Source organism: Oncorhynchus kisutch, linkage group LG22 (genome assembly GCF_002021735.2).
Source record: "Oncorhynchus kisutch isolate 150728-3 linkage group LG22, Okis_V2, whole genome shotgun sequence".
NCBI classification, from domain to species: domain Eukaryota; kingdom Metazoa; phylum Chordata; class Actinopteri; order Salmoniformes; family Salmonidae; genus Oncorhynchus; species Oncorhynchus kisutch.
The window spans coordinates 10,819,904-10,843,144 of NC_034195.2; the positions used below are offsets into that span (position 1 = coordinate 10,819,904).

The window sequence follows — 23,241 nt, forward strand, 5'->3', positions numbered from 1 at the left end:
ACTTCATGATTACAGAAGTGAGTGCTACAGGGTGGTAGACATTGTGGCATGTTCTTAGGAACACAAATGATTGTGATCATCTTAAAACATGTGGGGATTACAGACTGGGACAAGGAGACGTTGAAAAGTACCGTGAATATGCCTGCCAGGTGTTCTGCGCATGCTCTGGAATACCATTGGGGCCCGCAGTCTTGTTGACCTGATTAAAGACACTTCTGCCCTCGGCCTTGGAGAGCGAGATCACCCAATCCTCTGGGTCTGTGATGGCGCTCACACCCGGCTCAATGTTGTTGTTGTCAAAGCCTGCATAAAAATCATTGAGTTTGTCTGGTAGAAAGGCATCGTTGGGCAGATCACGGTTGGATAATCCGTAATGGACTGTATGCCACATGCGGTGGTCGTCGGAGCCTATGTAATATGATTTCACCTAATTCTGATATTGTTCTTTTGCTCATTGGATGACTCTGCGGGGGTCATAGCGGGCCTTCTTGTACTTATTCCTGTCCTCTGCCATAGCGTCAGGGTTGTCTACGATAGTTTGGCTTTTGATTGGGGAAGCAGCGAACCCTAAGCTTGGGTACAACATAGCCGATGCATTTTCTAATGAAGCCAGTGTCGGAGGTAGTTAGCTCATCAATGTTATCGGCGGAGTCTCGAAACATATTCCAATTAGCGCTAGCAAAGCAGTCGTGTAGCATAACATCTGATTCTGGTGACCATTTCTCAACGGAGGGATTCGCGGGTACTTCCGTTTTCTGCTACTGCTACTGTAATAGTACAGAGTCATGATCTGATTTGCTGAATGGCGGACGAGGGAGGGCCTTGTATGCTTGCTTGTGGGTAGAATAGCAGGGGTCTCGGACTTTATCGCCCCTAGTGTTGTTGGAGACGTGTTGATGGAAGTTGGGCATCACGTGTCTTAGTGACGACAAATTAAAATCCCCGGCATCCAGAAGGGCAGCCTCAGGGTGTAGGTTTTCCTGCTTGTTTGTAGGCTAGTACAGTTTGTTTAGCACCAGCTTGTTATTTTTATTTTCCGGAGGTGGAATGTATACAGCAGTCACGATAACAACTGAAAACTCCTTCGGGAGGTAGAAGGGTCGGCATTTCACCATCAGGTATTCCAAGACACTTCCACCACGCGGGTATTAGCTTAGCAAACCAGTTGGAGTTGATGAAGAGGCAAAACCCTCCCACACTCGAGATTTCCCCGACTTCACTGTCCTGTCTGCCTGGTGAATGGAGAATCCCATCAAGTTGGATAGCCATGGGGGGTATCTTGTCCGGGAGCCATGTTTCTGAAAAGCAAAGAATATTGCAGTTCTGAGAATCACGTTGGTAGCAAATCTGTGATCGGATGTCATCGATTTTATTATCAAGTGACTGTACATTAGCCAGTAGAATGGAGGGAAGAGGTGGTCGGTTTTCCCTTCGCCTTAATCTCACCAGGATCCCCCCTCTCTTGCCTCTGTAAGGCTGGCGTTTCCTCTTGGGTAGCCCGAAAATTGGGTTGGAATTACATAGAGAGCCCAATCTGATGTTAAAGACTTCTTGTTGGTTGTAGGAAATAATAGTGGATACATTTAGTGAAAATAGAGTAAAAATACCTGACAAAATAATCACACAAAAAATTGGATCAGAGCTTGCAAAATGGTGGCCAGTACAGAACCATCTTAACTAGCAGTAGGCTTTATGCCTACATTTCATGTTCATTCAATTGAGTTCTATTTTGCAGCATGTAGGCTACTGTCTGTAATTTGTCTCAATATACTGCATTCAATGATATGTGACCTAACATGTGCGCAATGGTGTGCCAAATCGGGGATTTTGTGAATTTTTATTGGGTAAAGCATTATAATAAACCGCCTCAATATTTGCAGCCGTAGGTGGTAATATCTCAGTCGTTAGTATTGTGACATAATTCTAATGTTAAGGAAAGATTTGAATGGAGAAATCTGATACGAAAACAGCATTGCTCCAACGACGCACTTAGCGACCGTTCTCTCTGCATGGCGTTTTGGGAAACACATGTTACATTTACGACTATTGTAGAAAATATGGACAGTAAGCCTACACTTGTAAGCCTAAATTCCATCGCTATTGGGAAACGAGCAAAGGAAACGACCCCAGGACCAGAGCTAAGGCAGGCACAGCTCTTTATTTAGGAAACGGGCCCAGGACCGGAGCTAAGGCAGGTACAGCTCTTTATTTAGGAAACGGGCCCAGGACCGGAGCTAAGGCAGGCACAGCTCTTTATTTAGGAAACGGGCCCAGGACCAGAGCTAAGGCAGGCACAGCTCTTTATTTAGGAAACGGACCCAGGACCAGAGCTAAGGCAGGCACAGCTCTTTATTTAGGAAACGGGCCCAGGACCGGAGCTAAGGCAGGCACAGCTCTTTATTTAGGAAACGGACCCAGGACCAGAGCTAAGGCAGGCACAGCTCTTTATTTAGGAAACGGACCCAGGACTGGAGCTAAGGCAGGCACAGCTCTTTATTTAGGAAACGGGCCCAGGACCGGAGCTAAGGCAGGCACAGCTCTTTATTTAGGAAACGGGCCCAGGACCAGAGCTAAGGCAGGCACAGCTCTTTATTTAGGAAACGGGCCCAGGACCGGAGCTAAGGCAGGCACAGCTCTTTATTTAGGAAACGGCCCCAGGACCAGAGCTAAGGCAGGCACAGCTCTTTATTTAGGAAACGGACCCAGGACCAGAGCTAAGGTAGGCACAGCTCTTTATTTGTTAGAAGGATGAGCAGCATCTTAGGGACAGGTAGCTCCCCCCTAAAAATGCTGACCTACCACTAACGGTGAGAGGTTAGCGTGTCTAGGGGGTATATCTGTGTGTGTGGGGGGGGGGGGGGCGCTATGTACAAAAGTGCTGTCATTTCTAAACGGTTCACCCGATATGGATGAAAATACCCTCAAATTAAAGCTGACAGTCGGCACGTTAACCTCATAGTCATTACTTGAGTTATAATCCAAACTTTTGGAGTAACGAGTCAAAAGAAGAAAAAACACTTCAAGTCCCAATATTTACAGAAGTCACTGTATATGGCACGTTTGTCACAATTCCTTTCCCGCCTCTTCAATGTTAAGTGTCAGCAACAACAACCTGCATTGCTTCCTAAGAATGTAAGGATGTTTATGTAAAGAATGTAGGTCTTTAGGCTACTAAGTTTTATTTCTATTGTCAGCACCATATTGTCAATCATCCTCCTGCACTTCAGCTTAATCCCAGATCCGTTTGATCTCTCGCCAACTCCACTGCTGTCATTGTGAAGCCAAACATGTCATGTCTGGAAGAAAAAGGAATTGACAAGAGAGCAGAAACTGACTGACACCCAGGCTACCTCCACTAATTAAAATACGAAGCAATCGCCATAAAATCATTACAAAATCAGGTTTATTATAGTGTAAAAAAGGAACATAAAATCAATTAGAATGTTGGTTGAACCATTATAAATGCCCACACAGCTTTTAGACACGTGTGAATGTATGTACAATAAGAAAAGAGATGCGATTTGTGCACTTTACTACATGCACCCATCCATCCTCTCCTCCCGCCATCCCATCTGGTCTCTATCAATCACTTTCGCATAATATCCCCCTTTTCTGACAATTCTTCTGCTACTCTAGACTCAGAAGTTGCTAGTTTCCACCCCGGCTCCCAAAAGTAATCCCTTCCTCCCTCTTCAGGCACCTAATCTCTGTCCTATCAGAGAGGTAGAGGTATCTCTCATTATCACCATCAACATCCAATCAGAGGGCTGTCTGACCACCCTAAGACAATTACAAGCCAGTGTCTGCGTCGCAAATGGCACCCTATTCCTCATATAGTGCACTCCTTTTGACAAGAGCCCTATGGATCCTGGACTACTTTTTAACAGAGCCCTATGAGACCTGGTCAAAAGTAGCGCACTATATAGGGAGTAGGGTGCCATTTGGGACGTAGCCAGTATCTTAGTGCGGGGACTGTGTGCTGGCCCCGGGAGAGTCTGAGCGATCCATCTTCATCCCGGCCTCCAGCGAGATGGGAGAGGTGGAGGAAGAGGAGGGGGGGAGCATGCCACTCTTACTCTCCAGGGAGGAAGAGGCGGACGTGGGGAGAGACACCACAATGTACTTCTGGAGGGGTCGCGACCCCCCGAGGCCGCCGGCCCCTCTGGACTCCAGCTTGACCAGAGGCTGCAGGGTGGAGGTAGCGCTGGCAACCGTGCTGGTTACCGAGGAGCCCGAGGAGGAACTCAGGGTGATCACCTGGAGGAGAGGGGAATATTACATTACACATCACAACACTTAACTAGGGCATCGAGATAATCTAGAGGCTTTTATCAGAGAAACTTGAAGGTCTATAAAAAAGGAATGTATAGGATATCAATGACTGTATATTAAATGTTTAGTGAATCTAGGAGGACATAGAGTGAATACAAGAGTTTGTTTTTGTTACGATTTCATATAATTGCAAATCAATATAAAAAACAACAACAAGACTACCGTCCAGTACCTGCTGGGTGGAGGAAGCCCCTGCACTGGTTGCCATGACGATGTACTTGGTTGCCGGTGGCGATGGCTGTGTTGGGGTGCCTGGTCGGGTGGACATGAGGGTGAGGGAGCTGGGAACCTTGATGATGCTGGGGGAACGGGACCCCCCCGACCCTCCTATCCCGCTCTGAGACACCGTTAGGGTGGGCCGAGGCTGCAACACAGACAGACAGATGGGGTTTTGTAACGTTACGTTGGATCATTACAGTTGCTGATATTGTTAGTTCATATCAGCGTTGAGGTCAATTCCCTTTCAATTCTGGAAGTTAACAGAAATTTGTATCATTTTTTAATGAGGAAAATTTGAATTGGAAAATAAATTGAACTGAAATGGAATTGACTCCTACCTTAGGCAGTTCATATACATGGTTTTACACATCTAGGTGCCCTACCTGTGTGATGGTGAGTGTGGTTCTGTTGACCTGCTGGGCCTGTAGTGCTGCCTGGGCCCGGGCCTTAACCACGTGGGAACAGAGCGTGGGCCCCAGGTAACCGTAGTCTGCCCGGTACTGCTCCATGTTGTCAGGCAGGGGACGAGTCTTGGCGATAACGCTGGCACAGTGTTTCTGAGAGAGAAGAGGATATTAGTCAAGGATGTCTCTCTTCCAGGTGGGTATGTGTAGCCAGTCTTAGACATGTTCAGTGGAGCTTTTTAGTCCAGAACTGGGCTTAATCTGTGTCTGGGAAACCAGCCCAAAATGTATGTAGTCGGTGGTCCTATTTAAAACAAACATGTTTTATCATAAAGATGCATCTTCAATGGAATATTAACATTGTAGTCAACAATAATTCTCGGGCCGACTCTTTTCTCTGTATATATCAATGATGTTATTCTTGCGGCGGGCGATTCCCTGATCCACCTCTACGTAGACGACACCATTCTGTATACTTCTGGCCCTTCCTTGGACACTGTGCCATCTAACCTCCAAACGAGCTTCAATGCCATACAACACTCCTTCCGTGGCCTCCAACTGCTCTTAAACGCTAGTAAAACCAAAATGCATGCTTTTCAACCATTTGCTGCCTGCACCTGCCCACCAGACTAGCATTACCACCCTGGATGGTTCCGACCTAGAATATGTGGACATCTATAAGTACCTAGGTGTCTGGCTAGACTACAAACTCTCCTTCCAGACTAATATCTCCAATCCAAAATCAAATCTAGAGTCGGCTTTCTATTTCGCAAACAAAGCCTCCTTCACTCACGCCGCCAAACTTACCCTAGTAAAACTGACTATCCTACCGATCCTCGACTTCGGCGATGTCATCTACAAAATAGCTTCCAACACTCTACTCAGCAAACTGGATGCAGTTTATCACAGTGCCATCCGTTTTGTTACTAAAGCACCTTATACCACCCACCACTGTGACCTGTATGCTCTCGTCGGCTGGCCCTCGCTACATGTTCGTCGCCAGACCCACTGGCTCCAGGTCATCTATAAGTCCATGCTAGGTAAAGCTCCATCTTATCTCAGTTCACTGGTCACGATGGCAACACCCACCCGTAGCACGTGCTCCAGCAGGTGTATCTCACTGATCATCCCTAAAGCCAACACCTCATTTGGCCAACTTTCCTTCCAGTTCTCTGCTGCCTGCGACTGGAACGAATTGCAAAAATCTCTGAAGTTGGAGACTTTTATCTCCCTCACCAACTTCAAACATCTGCTATCTGAGCAGCTAACCGATCGCTGAAGCTGTACATAGTCCATCGGTATATAGCCCACCCAATTTACCTACCTCATCCCCATACTGTTTTTATTTATTTACTTTTCTGCTCTTTTGCACACCAGTATCTCTACCTGCACATGTTCATCTGATCATTTATCACTCCAGTGTTAATCTGCTAAATTGTAATTATTCACTCCTATGGCCCATTTATTGCCTACCTCCTCATGCCTTTTGCACACAATGTATATAGATTCTTTTTTTTCCTACTATGTTATTGACTTGTTTATTGTGTTATTGACTTGTTTATTGTTTACTCCATGTGTAACTCTGTGTTGTCTGTTCACACTGCTTTGCTGTATCTTGGCCAGGTCGCAGTTGCAAATGAGAACTTGTTCTCAACTAGGCTACCTGGTTAAATAAAGGTGAAATAAATCAAATTAAATAATAAGTAGAACAATAACAGTGTGTTCGGCTCCTCACCAGTAGAAGGCTTTGGACGTGGTCTGCTCCTATCTTATCGATGTTGGAGACCACAGGTCCCTCAGACACAGCTTTGATACGAGCTCCTTCTACAGTGAGCCTGGGCAGGATCAACGTCTTGATCACCTGGAAGGGAGAAAGAGATGAGAGGGTGAGCGACAGAGTACACTATTATACCACAGCTCAGACCAGGGTGAGAATATTTCTTCAAATGGCAGAAAGGCAGTACTCACGTCAGGTCCTAGTTCAGACAGTCCAGCGATGCAGCCATACCGTGTCGTCCACTGGGTCTTCTCATCCAACCAGCTCTGAGAGAAAGATGAAGGGAAGGAGATGTTCATGGCTCATAATAACGCTTACTGTCTCAATCCCAGTATTATTTGTTATTTATTTCAACTAAAAACACACACCTTTCGTCCCAAGTAAAAGTTGATCAATCGGACGCATATCCACATACCTTGGTGAAGGTCTTGGTGATGCGTGACTGGATGTTGTTGGTGGTGGTGCTGAAGGTCTTACAGCTCTGGGCCATCAGACGGGCAGCGAAGTCCCTCAGAGCCCAGTGGTTGTCCACGTCAGGCCGCAAACACAGCTGCTTACTCACTATACACGTCACCACCGCTGGGATCAACTCATGCAGCTAGGCCACCACCAGGGAATCAGGGAGAGGAGCAAGAGAGGGACACATCAAATGGCAGGTGTTATGATCAGCACTGAGTTGAGGTCGGTCTGTGTCAAAATGCTCCAGAAATAAAGATCATTAGAATTATATTATCATTTGGTTTTCAGTAAACTGTGTATGATATTTAGTTGTGTTAGAACTCTTACATATTTCTCTAGGTAGAGTGTGGGATTGTCCATGAGGGCCTTGACCATCCTCATCAGGTAGATGAGCAGGGCCAGGTTGTTCTGCACCACGTTCACACGGACCTACAGGAGGAGAGGAGGACATAAGAGAGAAGAACAAGCTAAATGTCACAGGGCCAGGTTGTTCTGCACCACGTTCACACGTACCTACAGGAGGAGAGGTGGACGTAAGAGAGAAGAACAAGCTAAAGGTCACAGGGCCAGGTTGTTCTGCACCACGTTCACACAGACCTACAGGAGGAAAGGAGGACGTAAGAGAGAAGAACAAGCTAAAGGTCACAGGGCCAGGTTGTTCTGAACCACGTTCACACGGACCTACAGGAGGAGAGGAGGACATAAGAGAGAAGAACAAGCTAAAGGTCACAGGGCCAGGTTGTTCTGCACCACGTTCACACAGACCTACAGGAGGAAAGGAGGACGTAAGAGAGAAGAACAAGCTAAAGGTCACAGGGCCAGGTTGTTCTGCACCACGTTCACACAGACCTACAGTAGGAAAGGAGGACGTAAGAGAGAAGAACAAGCTAAAGGTCACAGGGCCATGATCCCTAATGCACTGAAACACTTAGGCTCTATCTAAATAACTTGAAAATGTCTTCTCCTCATCTCCTTTCCCTCAACTGCAATGATTGGAAATGATTGGACAGGTGAAAACAATATAGTGTAAGCTCATCATTAGGCTAGCGTTCACCTGGTCAGTTCTTTCAGATCAGTGCAGTGAATAAGATGAGGATGAAGAAAGGGAAGATTCGTTTTCGACAATTGAGAAATAGAGATTGACAGAGTAGAGACTAGAGATTGACAGGAAGGAAGAGAAGCTCACCCCCTCAGAGATAAATGTGCTGAATCTGGGGAGCATCTGGTAGAGCCCAGGGTCTGTAGCAATACTCTGTAGAGCCTCCTGAAGAAGACAAGAGAGACATACTGGGTCAGAGAGATGGCATTATAACGTGGCAACAATAAGAAAACCATACACACATGACCCAAATGATTGGCACCCTTGATAAAAATGAGCAAAAAAATACTGTATAAAATAAATAATATTCATAATTAGCTATATTGTATGCAAAAAAAATGAAAATAAATTATTTATATTAATACAATTGCTCAAAGAAAGATATTTTGTTTAACAAGTAAAACGTATTTTCTATCAAAAAGATAGGGGTCCAAATGATGGCACCCGTTTTCAATACACCCTCCCCTTAGGAGGATAAGGGCACTATGCCTGATTCTACCATGTTTTATGAGATTACAGAACTTAGACCATCCCCCCCATACAGAATCTGTGGACTGCTCTCTTTAATTCAAACCACAGCTTTTCAATGGGGTTCAAGTCTGGAGATGGCCATTGCAAAATCACATTCTTCTTTCGACACCAAACCCACTGGTGTGCTTGGACAAAGAGCTCTCTTTTCATGTCATCTGACCATAGCACCGATTCCAATCTAAGTGCCAATGCCATTTAGCAAAATGCACGCATTTACATTTGTTGGATGACATTAAAATATAGCTCAATTGGTCACGCACACCTGTGGTGGTTTTGAGAAAAAGATGTGATAAGCAGAAAATAACCCCAAACCTACTGTAAAATATAGTGGTGGATCTCTGATGTATGGGGCTAGTTTGTTTCCACTGGTCCTGGGCCCTTGTTAAGGTCAACAGCATCATGAACTCTACCCAGTACCAGGACATTTTAGCCAGAAACCTGGTTGACTCAAGACACAAAACTCACAGCTCTCTTGGCCTCACAGGACCCGACGCAGGCCTCCGTGATCTCCTTGTAGTAGAGCTGCTGTTCCACTGAGAGCTCGTGAGTACTGCGGGGCTTCATCCTCATCAGACCCTCCTTCTTACCTGGGAGGGACCAAACCAGAGGGACCACAAACATTGATTAAATAAGAATAGCTTTTCTAGTATCCTTTTCACACTACCGTGCTGAGCCAAGCTGCACTTCACTGGCTTAGTTACACATCTACCATAGCGGCTTGAACCGTGCTGGAAAGGACAATGTGAAAAGAAAATATCAGAGCCAACACAGTATGGTTCGGTTTGACATGTTATGTGTCACATACAATTTTAAGATGGCGTACAGACACATCAGAAGCTCCTGACCTTTAGCCTCTGCAGATATAGCTCCCTGGCCCTTCTGGATGGAGCCCTCCTCCTCCTGACCAGGCTTGACCACCTTGAGGGGCTCTGTAGACTCAGCCTTCTGCTGCTCTTTGGGGGCTGAGGGAAAGTGAAGGGGAAAGAAGTGAGATGGTATATACACAGTGAAAATATACACATGATGGAAATGTGGTTGTTTAGTGAAGAATGCTGCTTTACTCAAGTAGATGATAGAGAAGGATGGGAAACAGACACAGACAGACATCTCACCTGGGGGTGGGTTTTCTGGTATAGCAGGCTGGACACCTTCAATACTTAACCAGTGAGCTAAGGAACAGAAAACAAGAGAGGAGGTACAACCAGAGCTTGTATAACCAACAAACCCAAACACTTGTTTAAAGATAATACCATCATATGACATATGGATAACAATGGAAGTGGATCTAATAAAATACAATCAACATCAATATAAGTAGGTCTATACCTTTGAAATGTTTGAATGCGTCAGTATCATTCTGTGTGGAGGTATACGTTTTTGTCAAATCAATACAACATTTTTACCAAACAAAATAGAATTATACCTTTGAGTGAAACATCAAGTGGGACTCTAGGGAGGGGTGTGTTGATGATGTCACTAAGGTCCACCTCCTTCTCCTCGTAGAAGTGAAGCTCCCTCCCTCCTCCGCTGGCAAAGCGGAACGGGATGAACTCCTGCGACTGGAACCCATACAGAGGCTGTGGAGGAGAGGCCTCTATGAAACCGAGCACTGGGATGACTAATACTGTTCGCATAGATACACACTGAAACTGAAATGGTGCATGTATATGTGCAGTGACTTCAAATGTACAAGTCATGTGTAGTGACTGCCATCAATAAGTATGCTACCAATTGACTGATATCAATACATTATGTAACACTAGCAAACCAAAACAGGTTAAGTTGAATTTGTAGTGGCTTTAATCATTTATCTGAAGATAGTAGAGCAATTACTAAGCTGACATTCTGACAAGTCTGATATGTAAATAAAATCTAAAATGTTGCTTTCAATATAGCCTATATATTTCATTGAGGTCCTGTGAAAAGTTCTCCAAAGAAAGAACCATTTCTCCATGATGGCGTAGTATAGTCCCCCTCACCTCTACATTCTTCAGTTTAAGAGCATGATCTATGTCGCTTGTTGTCAGTTTACGTCTCTTTCCGTGGTGCATAAACTTCAACGCGTCCTGGAAGACAAAGGGAGGGGGAAAACAGAAAAGGATCACATTTCATAACATAATTACCCTGTGTACATTGGTATTGATATGAACTGAGGTGCAACATGTCAGCGTGAGTCATCCAAAAAGAACAGATTCTCATTTTCAGCAAATCACTTTGCTACGGTGTGCCCTACTGAACTCGGCCCTGCTCTTACCTGGGCGATCTCCTTTATTCTGTAGCTGACCTCCTCGCTCAGGGCGGCACAGCTCTCCTCCTGTAGCTGCCCCACTCCTATGGACTCTGCCATGGCCTTCATGGACTCAGTGGGCAGAACCACAGTGCACTGCTTCGGCCTCCGCTCCTCCGCCATGGTGGCTGTGGGATATAGGGATAGTTGGGAGGTGAATGAGGGACGTCAAGCTGAAAGAAAACTATTTTTCCTATGTTTTGGGTTCTAATGACCATGTTATAACTCACTTCCAGCTGCATCTTAGAAAACACACATTATTCTGATTCATTTAAAACGACTCATCTTGTTTTGGGTTCTATTGACCATGTTTTAACTCACTTCCAGCTGCATCTTAGAAAACAAACATGATTCTGATTCATTTAAAAACGACTCATCTTGTTTTGGGTTCTAATGACCATGTTATAACTCACTTCCAGCTGCATCTTAGAAAACAAACATGATTCTGATTAATTTAAAACGACTAATCTTGTTTTGGGTTCTAATATAACTCACTTCCAGCTGCATCTTAGAAAACAAACATTCTGATTCATTTAAAACGACTCATCTTGTTTTCAACAAAAAGCATGCCTCTGAATCCAGGCTATATCCCAGGCTGTCACTGTATCTAATGTTAGGCTTCTGGAAATTAATGAATGGATGGTGAACGCAAGATTGCATAAATAAAAACCTCATGATTAGAGATATTACAGATCAGATGACTGACCACCAGCTTTCCCACTCTACTGTAACGTCATTAAAACACACATTTCACCTCTCATTGAAGGCAGCACAAATATACTAGCTGCCAGTCAGCTTATGTTCCCTCATTCTGTCAGAATGGGCAAAAGCTTTGCATGCATGTGTCTTCAACTTTACATAATAATAAGAATACATTTCATTTGTAAAACTGCTTTTCAGTAGAGTTCTCAAAGCTCAACTGAGGAAAAACGTAAAACATTATATACAATAAAAATAACATACATTTAGAATCAATGGAGGTAAAATAGCAATAGGTGCGAAATACATTTTACATTGGGTCTAGGACTATGAAAGTCTGTAGTAGTGGGTTTTAAGTCCCGTTTTAAAAGTTCAGCGTGACGGAGCAGCTCTCAGATGGTCAGGGAGAGCATTCCATAGGCGAGGGGCAAGGGAGCAGAAGGCTCGGTCCCCCATAGTTCAGAGACGTGTCTTGGAGACTTGATGCAGCAGGGAGTTGCTGAAGCGGAGAGTGTGAGGTGGCTCGCTGATTGAGATGAGGTAACTAATGTAGGTGCACCTCAATCCATTAAAGGGTTTAAATCCAAGGATGAGGATTTTTAAGTCAATCCTGTAGTTGACCGGTAGCCAGTGGAGTTGGGCCAGGATCGGGGTGATGGGATCTGACTTCTTGGTCCTGGTCAAGTCCCTGGCAGCACTGTTCTGGATTAGTTGGAGCCTCTGTGGTGATTTAGCTGGGAGGTTCCCAAACAACACATTGCCGTAGTCGATCCGAGAGAATATGAAGGCATGGATTAGGTTATCTGCATCTGGCTGGGAGAGTGAGGGTATGACCCAAAAAATATAAATGACCATGTTTCATGAGCTGAAATAAAAGACTGCAGAAATGTTCCATAGGCAAAAAGCGTATTTCTCTCAAATTTTGAGAGATTTTGTTTACATTCCTGTTAGTGAGCATTTCTGCTTTGCCAAGATAATCCATGCACCTGACAGGTGTGGCATATCAAGAGCTGATTAAACAGCATGATCATTACACAGGTGCACCTTGTGCTGGGGACAACAAAAGGCCACTTTAAAATGTGCTGTTTTGTCACACAACACAATGTCACAGATGTCTCAAGTTGAGGGAGCGTGCAATTGGCATGCTGACTGCAGGAATGTCAGCCAGAGCTGTTGCTAGAGAATTGAATGTTAATTTCTCTACCAACGTCGCTTTATAAAATGTGGCAGTATGACCAACCGGCCTCACAACCACATGTAACCATACCAGCCCAGGACCTCCACATCCGGCTTCTTCACTTGCAGGATCGTGTGAGACCAGCCACCAAGATAACTGATAAAACTGGGGGTTTGCACAACCAAAATAATTTCTGCACAAACCGTCTGAGGGAAGCTCATCTGCGTGCTCGTCGTCCTCACCAGGGTCTTGATATAATTGCAGTTCAGCATCATAAACCAACATCAGAGGGCAAATGCTCACCAACGATGGCCACTGGCACGCTGGAGAAGTGTACTCTTCACAGATGAATTCCAGATTCAACTGTACCGGGCAGATGACAGACGTATGGCGTTGTGGAGACCAGCTGTTTACTGATGTCAAAATGGTGAACAGAGTGCTCCATGGTGGCGGTGGGATTATGGTATAGGCAGGCATAAGCTACAGACAACAAACACAATTGCATTATATCAATGGCAATTTGAATGCAGTGATACCGTGATGAGATCCTGAGGCCCATTGTTGTGCCATTCATCCACCAACTGGCCTGCATACTCACCTGACATGTCACTCATTGAGCATGTTTGAGATGCTTTGGATCTATGTGTAAAACAGCGTGTTCCAGTTCTCGCCAATATCCAGCACCTTTGCACAGCCATTGAAGAGGAGTGGGACAACTTTCCACAGGCCACAATCAACAGCCTGATCAACTCTGACGGAGATGTGTCACGCAGCATGATGCAAATGGTGGTCACATCAGATACTGACAGGTTTCCTGATCCACACCCCTACTTTTTTAAAGGTATATGTGACCAACAGATGCAGTCATGTGAAATCCATAGATTAGGGCCTAATTTATTTATTTCAATTGACTGATTTCTTTACATGGACTGTAACTCAGTAAAATCTTAGAAAATGTTGCATTTATATTTGTGTTCAGTGTAAGATGGAAAAATAGTGTTTTACATATTTGTTTTATGTGGGCATCGAAGGACAGAGAAGGATGAAACTTGACACCTAGGTTGGAGATGACAGAGGACACGTGGATGGCCTGGCCAGTGATTGTAGGGCAGATGTTTGCAGTACTGGTAAAATGTTTGGGTGTCCCAATAAGCAAAGCCTCAGTCTTGCTACTGTTCAATTGGAGAAAGTTACCTTTCATCCATGCCCTGATGTCCTCTAGGCAGCTGCTGAGTTTTGCTTGGGCAGAGATGGTGTCCGGTTTGGTTATCGAAAGCGTGGAAGTCGATGTTATAATCTCTGACGATTTGGCCGAGAGGGAGCATGTAAATTATAAACAGGATTGGCTTGGAGTGGGTCACGTCAATTGCCTGAGGGTCAGCCTGCAGAACTGGCAAGCGATCTTGGACCCCGGTGTCCATGTTGTACTGCTCGCAGTTCAATTTGCTGATCATTTTCCTACCACCTCGTCTGCATGTTTTCCATAGACTGAGCTCCTTCCACACAATGTAAAACAATACTGTTTTTTTTATGGTAACTTACTGGTAGCCAGTTACCTGTAAGTTAATGTTAAAAAGTACAGTATGTTACCGTAAATTCCAAAGAAACATTGGTTTAACAGTGCTGTACTGTTAAACCAATATTTATTTGGAATTTACTGTACTGTTTAACCAAAGTTTATTTGGAATTTAGGGTAACATACTGTACTATTTGTTTACAGTAACTTACAGGTGACTGTCTGCCATTAAGTTACTGTAAAAACAACAGCATTATTTTTTTTACAGTGCAGGGTTGTTCTCATGAGTTCAAAACTCCTTGTGTGTAGTGGAGGAAAATTGCTTCCATTTCTTAATCTTTGAACGAGCCTTCGGTCCAGGAGATAAAATAAAATGAGATGAGAAGAAGCTCAAGCCTGGTATTTGAATCCAAACAATTAACCAATTGATTGATTACATAGGGTACACAGCCTATAAAGCTACGTTAGGCTTCTTCTTTAAAACTTAAAGAGAGCGAACGGTAGTCATTGAAATGTAATAACAACTTGCAGGCATGCAGGCTAGTTAGCATAACTAGCTACTAGACCGTTCCAGCCTAAATTACCTACCCGGTCTGAGATTTTACCCGGTAATTTGCAAGCGAATTACATATCAGAACCAAAAACAACATATGCTGCAGATTCTGCGATATATGTGTTATTCAAACAATTTGTATACAGTTCCGTGCATTTTGTTGATGTAATGGTTAGCTAATGCTAGCGAGCCAAGTTGATTAGCCTAGCATAGCGCTCTTACCTTCCAAAGTTACCAATACGGTCGTTATACAGCAACAGGAGAAAACACCAAATTATTCAAAACAAACCAATACTATTTAAATGTTTGACAGTGGTTCGTTTGCCAACCTAACTAATACAGTATTTATTTCTTTGTAGATTTATTTTTAACTGATTTAGCTATGGTTTGCAGCTCCGAACCCTTTTTCAGAAAATCCGCCATCTTGTTTTGTTTTTCAAGGTCCTCAAACATGTTTACTTGAATGTAATGTCATCCTATATTTTGAACCGTGGTAAATTTGTATCTATGGTGGTATACATGTTTATGAAGTTGGTCTTATTGTAAAATGTAGTTCCAATAATTATTTCCCTACAATATACTATTTTTTAAAACGATTTTAGAAATATTTGATACTACACATCTGTAAAGATTAGTTGGATGTTTTCACCAATCGGCTAGTTCTGCCTGTCAGTGATGGTTTTAGTTTTATTCTGAGCTATTTGCCCTAAATCTACTTCATACAACTCATTCCAACCCCAATCCACAAGTTTGAAAGGAATGCAATCATAATATTTCTTACACCTATCCACTTCTTTTTAATCTGGGGACCAATCTATAATCTGGATTGGGCTCCCGAGTGGCACAGCGGTCTAAGCCACTGTATCTCAGTACTAGAGGTGTCACTACAGACCCTGGTTTGATTCCAGGCTGTATCACAACCGGCCGTGATTGGCCCAGCATCATCCGGGTTAGGGTTTGGGCGGGATAGGCTATCATTGTAAATAAGAATGTGTTCTTAGCTGACTTGCCTAGTTAAATAAAGGTTAAATAAAATAAACAATTCAGTAGAGCTGCTGAGGTGAGGACAGCTCATAATAATGTCTGTAATGGAGTATAATGGCTGGAATGGAGTTAATGGAATGGTATCAATACCATTCCATTTACTCTATTCCAGTCATTCTGAGCCGTCCTCCCCTCAGCAGCCTCCACTGGTTGAGTTTACAGGTCATCTTTATTAATGAACAGGGACATGGGATGTCTCACCCCACAAAAGGGGTGCTACAGGCATAATCGGAACATGAATGTGGTTAGAATACAACAAAGTACAAGTCATACTTTGTTGTACAGCAGATGGGCCACTGGCGGTCAACGGGCCATATGTCCCCCCTTTTGTAGGTCCGCAGACCAATGCCACACAAACACATATATAAATATATATATATATATACACCAGTCAAAAGTTTGGACAACCCTACTCATTGAAGGGTTTTTCTTAATTTTATACTATTTTCTACATTGTAGAATACTAGTGAAGACATCAACACTATGAAATAACACATATGGAATCATATAACCAAAAAAGTGTTAAACAAATATATTTGATTCTTTAAAGTAGCCATCTTTTGCCTTCATGACAGCTTTGCACACTCTCTGCGTTCTCTCAACCAGCTTCACCTGGAATACTTTTCCAACAGTCTTGAAGGAGTTCCCACATATGCTGAGCACCTGTTGGCTGCTTTTCCTTCACTCTGCAGTCCAATTCATCCCAAACCATCTCAATTGGGTTGAGGTCAGGTGATTGTGGAGACCAGGTCATCTGATGCAGCACCATCACTCTGCTTCTTGGTCAAATAGCCTTTACACAGCCTGGAGGTGTGTTTGGTCATTGCCCTGTTGAAAAACAAATGATAGTCCCTCTAGTGGTGTGGGGCTGTACTTTGGCAAAGTGGGTGGGGTTATATCCTGTCTGTTTGGCCCTGTCCGGGGGTATCGTCGGGTGGGGGCACAGTGTGTCCCGACCCCTCCTGTCTCAACCTCCAGTATGTATGCTGCAGTAGTTTATGTGTCGGGGTCAATCTGTTATACAGTGGGGCAAAAAAGTATTTAGTCAGCCACCAATTGTGCAAGTTCTCCCACTTAAAAAGATGAGAGAGGCCTGTAATTTTCATCATAGGTACACGTCAACTATGACAGACAAAAGGAGAAAAAAAATCACATTGTAGGATTTTTTTATGAATTTATTTGCAAATTATGGTGGAAAATAAGTATTTGTCAATAACAAAAGTTTATCTCAATACTTAGTTATATACCCTTTGTTGGCAATGACAGAGGTCAAATGTTTTCTGTAAGTCTTCACAAGGTTTTCACACACTGTTTCTGGTATTTTGGCCCATTCCTCCATGCAGATCTCCTCTAGAGCAGTGATGTTTTGGGGCTGTTGCTGGGCAACACGGACTTTCAACTCCCTCCAAAGATTTTCTATGGGTTGAGATCTGGAGACTGGCTAGGCCACTCCAGGACCTTGAAATGCTTCTTACGAAGCCACTCCTTCATTGCCCGGATGGTGTGTTTGGGATCATTGTCATGCTGAAAGACCCAGCCACGTTTCATCTTCAATCCCCTTGCTGATGGAAGGAGGTTTTCACTCAAAATCTCACGATACATGGCCCCATTCATTCTTTCCTTTACACGGATCAGTCGTCCTGGTCCGTTTGCAGAAAAACAGCCCCAAAGCATGATGTTTCCACCCCCGTGCTTCACAGTAGGTGGTGTTCTTTGGATGCAACTCAGCATTCTTTGTTCTCCAAACGCAACGAGTTGAGTTTTTACCAAAAAGTTATATTTTGGTTTCATCTGACCATATGACATTCTCCCAATCTTCTTCTGGATCATCCAAATGCTCTCTAGCAAACTTCAGATGGGCCTGGACATGTACTGGCTTAAGCAGGGGGACACGTCTGGCACTGCAGGATTTGAGTCCCTGGCGGCGTAGTGGGTTACTGATGGTAGGCTTTGTTACTTTGGTCCCAGTTCTCTGCAGGTCATTCGCTAGGTCCCCCCGTGTGGTTCTGGGATTTTTGCTCACCGCTCTTGTGATCATTTTGACCCCACGGGGTGAGATCTTGCGTGGAACCTCAGATCAAGGGAGATTATCAGTGGTCTTGTATGTCTTCCATTTCCTAATAATTGCTCCCACAGTTGATTTCTTCAAACCAAGCTGCTTACCTATTGCAGATTCAGTCTTCCCAGCTTGGTGCAGGTCTACAATTTTGTTTCTGGTGTCCTTTGACAGCTCTTTGGTCTTGGCCATAGTGGAGTTTGGAGTGTGGAGAAATGACCAGGCAGGAGACGGGAGTACAGTTAGCTTTCGTTTAGTCAAAACCCCTCGTGCTCTACAGTTCGCGGCATTCCAGTGCGCATGTGCATTTCCTATTAGGTGTAGTAACATAACACTGCCGTAATGCATTACTGCTTAGTAACAGCACAGTAACTAATATAAACAGATGTAGATCCCAGATACTACACCTATGATGAAAATTACAGGCATCTCTCATCTTTTTAAGTGGGAGAACTTGCACAATTGGTGGCTGACTAAATACTTTTTTGCCCCACTGTATCTGGTATGCTCTTAAGTATCCTCTCTCTAATTCTCTCTCTCTTTCTTTCTTTCTTTCTTTCTTTCAGAGTGTGCTAAAGCAGTGAATAAAACAAACTTAGGGAGGAGGCTTCTAATGTTAACATTCATGAAACCAATTATTTTACCATTACAGAAGTCAGCAAATGAGAGTGCCTGGGGAATGGGAGCGATGCTTGGGGCTGCAGGGCCTGGGTTAACCTCCACATCACCAGAGGAACAGAGGGGGAGTAGGATAAGAGTACGGCTAAAGGCTACTAAAAGAACTGGTTGTCTACTGCGTTTGGAACAGAGAGTAAAAGGAGAAGGTTTCTGGGCGTGGAAGAATAGATTCAAGGCATCATGTACAGACAAGGGTATGGTAGGATGTGAGTACAGTGGAGGTAAGCCTAGGCATGGAGTAACGATGAGAGAGGTTTTGTCTGTAGAGGCACCATTTAAGCCAGGTGCGGTCACTGCATTTGTGGGGGGTGGAACAAAAGGGTTAGCTAAGGCATATTGAGCAGGGCTGGAGGCTCTACAGTGAAATAAGACAAAAATCACTAATGAAAACAGCAATGGACAAGGCATATTAACTTCAACAAGCATTTCTCAACGGCTGGCCATGCCTTCTGCCTGGCTACTCCAACCTCGGCCAACAGCTACGCAGCTACTCGCCCAACCCTCTCCAGGTTCTCCTTTACCCAAATCCAGATAGCAGATGTTCTGAAAGAGCTGCAAAACCTGGACCCGTACAAATCAGCTGGGCTTGACAATCTGGACCATCTATTTCTGAAACTATCCGACGCCATTGTCGCAACCCCTATTACCAGCCTGTTCAACCTCTCTTTCATATCGTCTGAGATCCCCAAGGATTGGAAAGCTGCCGCAGTCATCCCCCTCTTCAAAGGGGGAGACACCCTGGACCCAAACTGTTACAGACCTATATCCATCCTGCCCTGCCTATCTAAGGTCTTCGAAAGCCAAGTCAACAAACAGGTCACTGACCATCTCGAATCCCACCGTACCTTCTCCGCTGTGCAATCTGGTTTCCGAGCCGGTCACGGGTGCACCTCAGCCACGCTCAAGGTACTAAACGATATCATAACCGCCATCGATAAAAGACAGTACTGTGCAGCCGTCTTCATCGACCTTGCCAAGGCTTTCGACTCTGTCAATCACCGTATTCTTATCGGCAGACTCAGTAGTCTCGGTTTTTCTAATGACTGCCTTGCCTGGTACACCAACTACTTTGCAGACAGAGTTCAGTGTGTCAAATCGGAGGGCATGCTGTCCGGTCCTCTGGCAGTCTCTATGGGGGTGCCACAGGGTTAAATTCTTGGGCCGACTCTTTTCTCTGTATATATCAATGATGTTGCTCTTGCTGCGGGCGATTCCCTGATCCACCTGTACGCAGACGACACCATTCTATATACTTCCGGCCCGTCCTTGGACACTGTGCTATCTAACCTCCAAACGAGCTTCAATGCCATACAACACTCCTTCCGTGGCCTCCAACTTCTCTTAAACGCTAGTAAAACCAAATGCATGCCTGACTAGCATCACCACCCTGGATGGTTCCGACCTTGAATATGTGGACATCTATAAGTACCTAGGTGTCTGGCTAGACTGTAAACTCTCCTTCCAGACTCATATCAAACATCTCCAATCGAAAATCAAATCTAGAGTCGGCTTTCTATTCCGCAACAATGCCTCCTTCACTCACGCCGCCAAACTTACCCTAGTAAAACTGACTATCCTACCGCTCCTCGACTTCGGCGATGTCATCTACAAAATTGCTTCCAACACTCTACTCAGCAAACTTAATGCAGTTTATCACAGTGCCATCCGTTTTGTCACTAAAGCACCTTATACCACCCACCACTGCGACCTGTATGCTCTAGTCGGCTGGCCCTCGCTACATATTCGTTGCCAGACCCACTGGCTCCAGGTCATCTACAAGTCCATGCTAGGTAAAGCTCCGCCTTATCTCAGTTCACTGGTCACGATGGCAACACCCGTAGCACGCGCTCCAGCAGGTGTATCTCACTGATCATCCCTAAAGCCAACACCTCATTTGGCCGCCTTTCGTTCCAGTTCTCTGCTGCCTGTGACTGGAAAGAATTGCAAAAATCGCTGAAGTTGGAGACTTTTATCTCCCTCACCAACTTCAAACATCTGCTATCTGAGCAGCTAACCGATCGCTGCAGCTGTACATAGTCCATCGGTAAATAGCCCACCCATTTTTACCTACCTCATCCCCATACTGTTTTTATTTATTTACTTTTCTGCTCTTTATCACACCAATATCTCTACCTGTACATTACCATCTGATCATTTATCACTCCAGTGTTAATCTGCAAAATTGTAATTATTCGCCTACCTCCTCATGCCTTTTGCACACAATGTATATAGACTCTCTTTTTTTCTCTACTGTGTTATTGACTTGTTAATTGTTTACTCCATGTGTAACTCTCTGTTGTCTGTTCACACTGCTATGCTTTATCTTGGCCAGGTCGCAGTTGCAAATGAGAACTTGTTCTCAACTAGCCTACCTGGTTAAATAAAGGTGAAATAAAAAAATAAAAAAATACTGACATTTGGGAGAGGCATGCGTAGCCGAGTGATCATAGGGACCAGTGGGTAGCTAGGCAGGCTGGAGACATGGCGATTCAGACAGCTAGCGGGCCGGGGCTAGCAGATGGTCCTCGTGGGGACGTCGCAACAAGAGAGCCTGTTGAAACCACCTCGGACGGTTACGTCGGCAGACCAGTCGTGATGGATTGGCGGGGCTCCGTGTCGGCAGCAAAGTGTCCAGGCAATTGACAAAAGAAGCATTGAAGCCAAGGAATTGTCTGATGGATCTCTTCGACTAGCCGGTAGATGGGCCTGGCTCCAGGCTAACTGGTACTTGCTTCGGGACAGAGACGTTAGCCAGGAGTAGCCATTCGGATAGCAGCTAGCTAGCTGCAATGATCCGGAGTAAAGGTTCAGAGCTTGCCATATGAATCCGAAGATTTGGTAGAGAAATGCAGTCCGATATGCTCTGCGTTGATATCGCGCTGTGCAGACTGGCAGGAATTGCACCAGTTGAGGCTGGCAGATGTCCGAGTTAACGGGGATGACCCGCTAGCAGTGGCTAACTGACTACTAGCTAGTAGCTAGTTAGCTGGCTAGCTACTGAGGGGGGTCCGGTTCTAAAGTATAAAAAATAGCAGATCCATACCACATTGGGAGAGGTGGGTTGCAGGAGAGTATGTTCAGTCAGTAGATAAGAAATTGAGATTAAAAATATAAAAAATATATATGAAATATATACAAAGAAAAACGATATATATATATATATATATAAACAATTTTTTAACCTTTATTAAATCAGTCAGGGACTAAACCCAGGGTCCCTGAGGTAGTCACCTCATGTAAGTACTTGAGAGTATTGGTAGATGGTACACTGTCCTTCTCTCAGCACATATCAAAGCTGCAGGCTAAAGTTAAATGTAGACTTGGTTTCCTCTATTGTAAATCTCTCCTCTTTTACCCCAGCTACCAAACAAACCCTGATTCAGATGACTCTCCAACCCATGACAGATTACGGAGACGTAATTTATAGATTGGCAGGTGAGGGTGCTCCCGAGCGGCTAGATGTTCTTTACCATTCAGCCATCTGATTTGCCACCAATGCTCTTTATAGGACACATCACTGCACTCTATACTCTGTAAACTGGTCATCTCTGTATACCTGTCGCAAAACCCACTGGTTGATGCTTATTTATAAAACCCTCTTAGGCCTCACTCCCCCTATCTGAGATATCCACTGCATCCTCCTCATACAACACCGATCTGCCAGTCACATTCTGTTAAAGGTCCCCAAGGCACACGCAGGTAGCCTAGTGGTTAGGTTGCTGGATCCAATCCCAAACTAACAAGGCAATACATGTTTAGTGTAAAAATGTAATTATATTTTGTATTGATATACTACAATTTGATTATTTTTGTCTTTGTTACTTCTTCTTGATATTTATGATTCTTATTTTTGTATTTATATTTATATAGTTTTAAATGTTTTTTTGGGGGGGGGGTGGGCTGAACGCGTGGTTCGCCCAAGGAGCTATACAAGCTAGAACCGCCAGTGCTAGCTTCACCAATTGTAATTAATACCCAAAATTAGCTGTTCGAGTTTCGACCTTTATCCCCCACCCGCGCCTCCTCGCTTGGATTGGCTAATGTTCCTGTCAATCATGACTTCCAGGTCTCACTGCCATAGGCTACTTGAGCGCAGGTAAAACGACATATGAGCCAGAGGGAGGCATTTGGAATTCCTGGATCCGATAAAGACGCGCATATCACGCAGCAGTTGTCAAATCTATATGTACTTTACATACGTTATATTTATAAAGAATGGGTTATTTGAATACGTTTTATCCAGGAGATAGTTATGGAAACTAGTATAGGACAGGCCATGAATCCGGCACACACAGAAGAGAGCGCGGTTTTCACGCAACTAAAACCTGTGCGGCTGTCTGGAGCGGACGGCGCAGATGACTCGTCCGTTTTTGAAGAAGTGAAACCCCCGGTGAGAATTAGTCCAGATCT

General features: G+C 44.4%; 2 protein-coding genes across 5 annotated transcripts in view; one reads left to right on the top strand and one right to left on the bottom strand.

Annotated features, from left to right (window-relative positions):
- Positions 1-3,385: 3,385 nt before the first annotated feature.
- taf6 (TAF6 RNA polymerase II, TATA box binding protein (TBP)-associated factor) lies at positions 3,386-15,479 on the bottom strand. The gene is made up of 16 exons (XM_031801979.1): positions 15,276-15,479; positions 11,076-11,236; positions 10,801-10,887; positions 10,245-10,398; positions 9,934-9,990; positions 9,667-9,783; positions 9,287-9,408; positions 8,378-8,455; positions 7,519-7,620; positions 7,148-7,330; positions 6,924-6,998; positions 6,691-6,816; positions 4,935-5,108; positions 4,505-4,696; positions 3,946-4,257; positions 3,386-3,818 (listed from the first exon to the last, which is right to left on the bottom strand). The coding sequence occupies exons 2-15, from the start codon at positions 11,229-11,231 to the stop codon at positions 3,961-3,963; spliced, it is 1,920 nt and encodes a 639-aa protein (XP_031657839.1). The 5' UTR covers positions 11,232-11,236; positions 15,276-15,479; the 3' UTR covers positions 3,386-3,818; positions 3,946-3,960.
- Positions 15,480-22,937: 7,458 nt separating this feature from the next.
- Positions 22,938-23,241, top strand: part of LOC109866849 (Krueppel-like factor 5) — a 40,805-nt gene continuing 40,501 nt past the window's right edge. For 3 of the 4 annotated variants that reach the window (XR_004204886.1, XR_002251743.2, XR_004204885.1), the window contains exon 1: positions 22,941-23,221. Coding sequence is in view for 1 of the 4 variants with exons in the window: in XM_020455717.2 (XP_020311306.1) it covers positions 23,084-23,221 (138 nt within the window). In the remaining 3 variants the exon portion in view is untranslated. Of the gene's footprint in view, positions 23,222-23,241 lie in introns of all 4 variants that reach the window. The other variant, XM_020455717.2, reaches the window with a different exon arrangement.

Excerpts from the sequence above, each read along its gene's own strand:
- taf6 (XM_031801979.1), bottom strand. The coding sequence starts at position 11,231 with ATGGCGGAGGAGCGGAGGCCGAAGCAGTGCACTGTGGTTCTGCCCACT. Across the intron at positions 10,888-11,075 it reads GAATAAAGGAGATCGCCCAG|GACGCGTTGAAGTTTATGCA; the intron begins GTAAGAGCAGGG and ends TTTGTCTTCCAG. Across the intron at positions 8,456-9,286 it reads CCTGTGAGGCCAAGAGAGCT|GAGGCTCTACAGAGTATTGC; the intron begins GTGAGTTTTGTG and ends TGTCTTCTTCAG.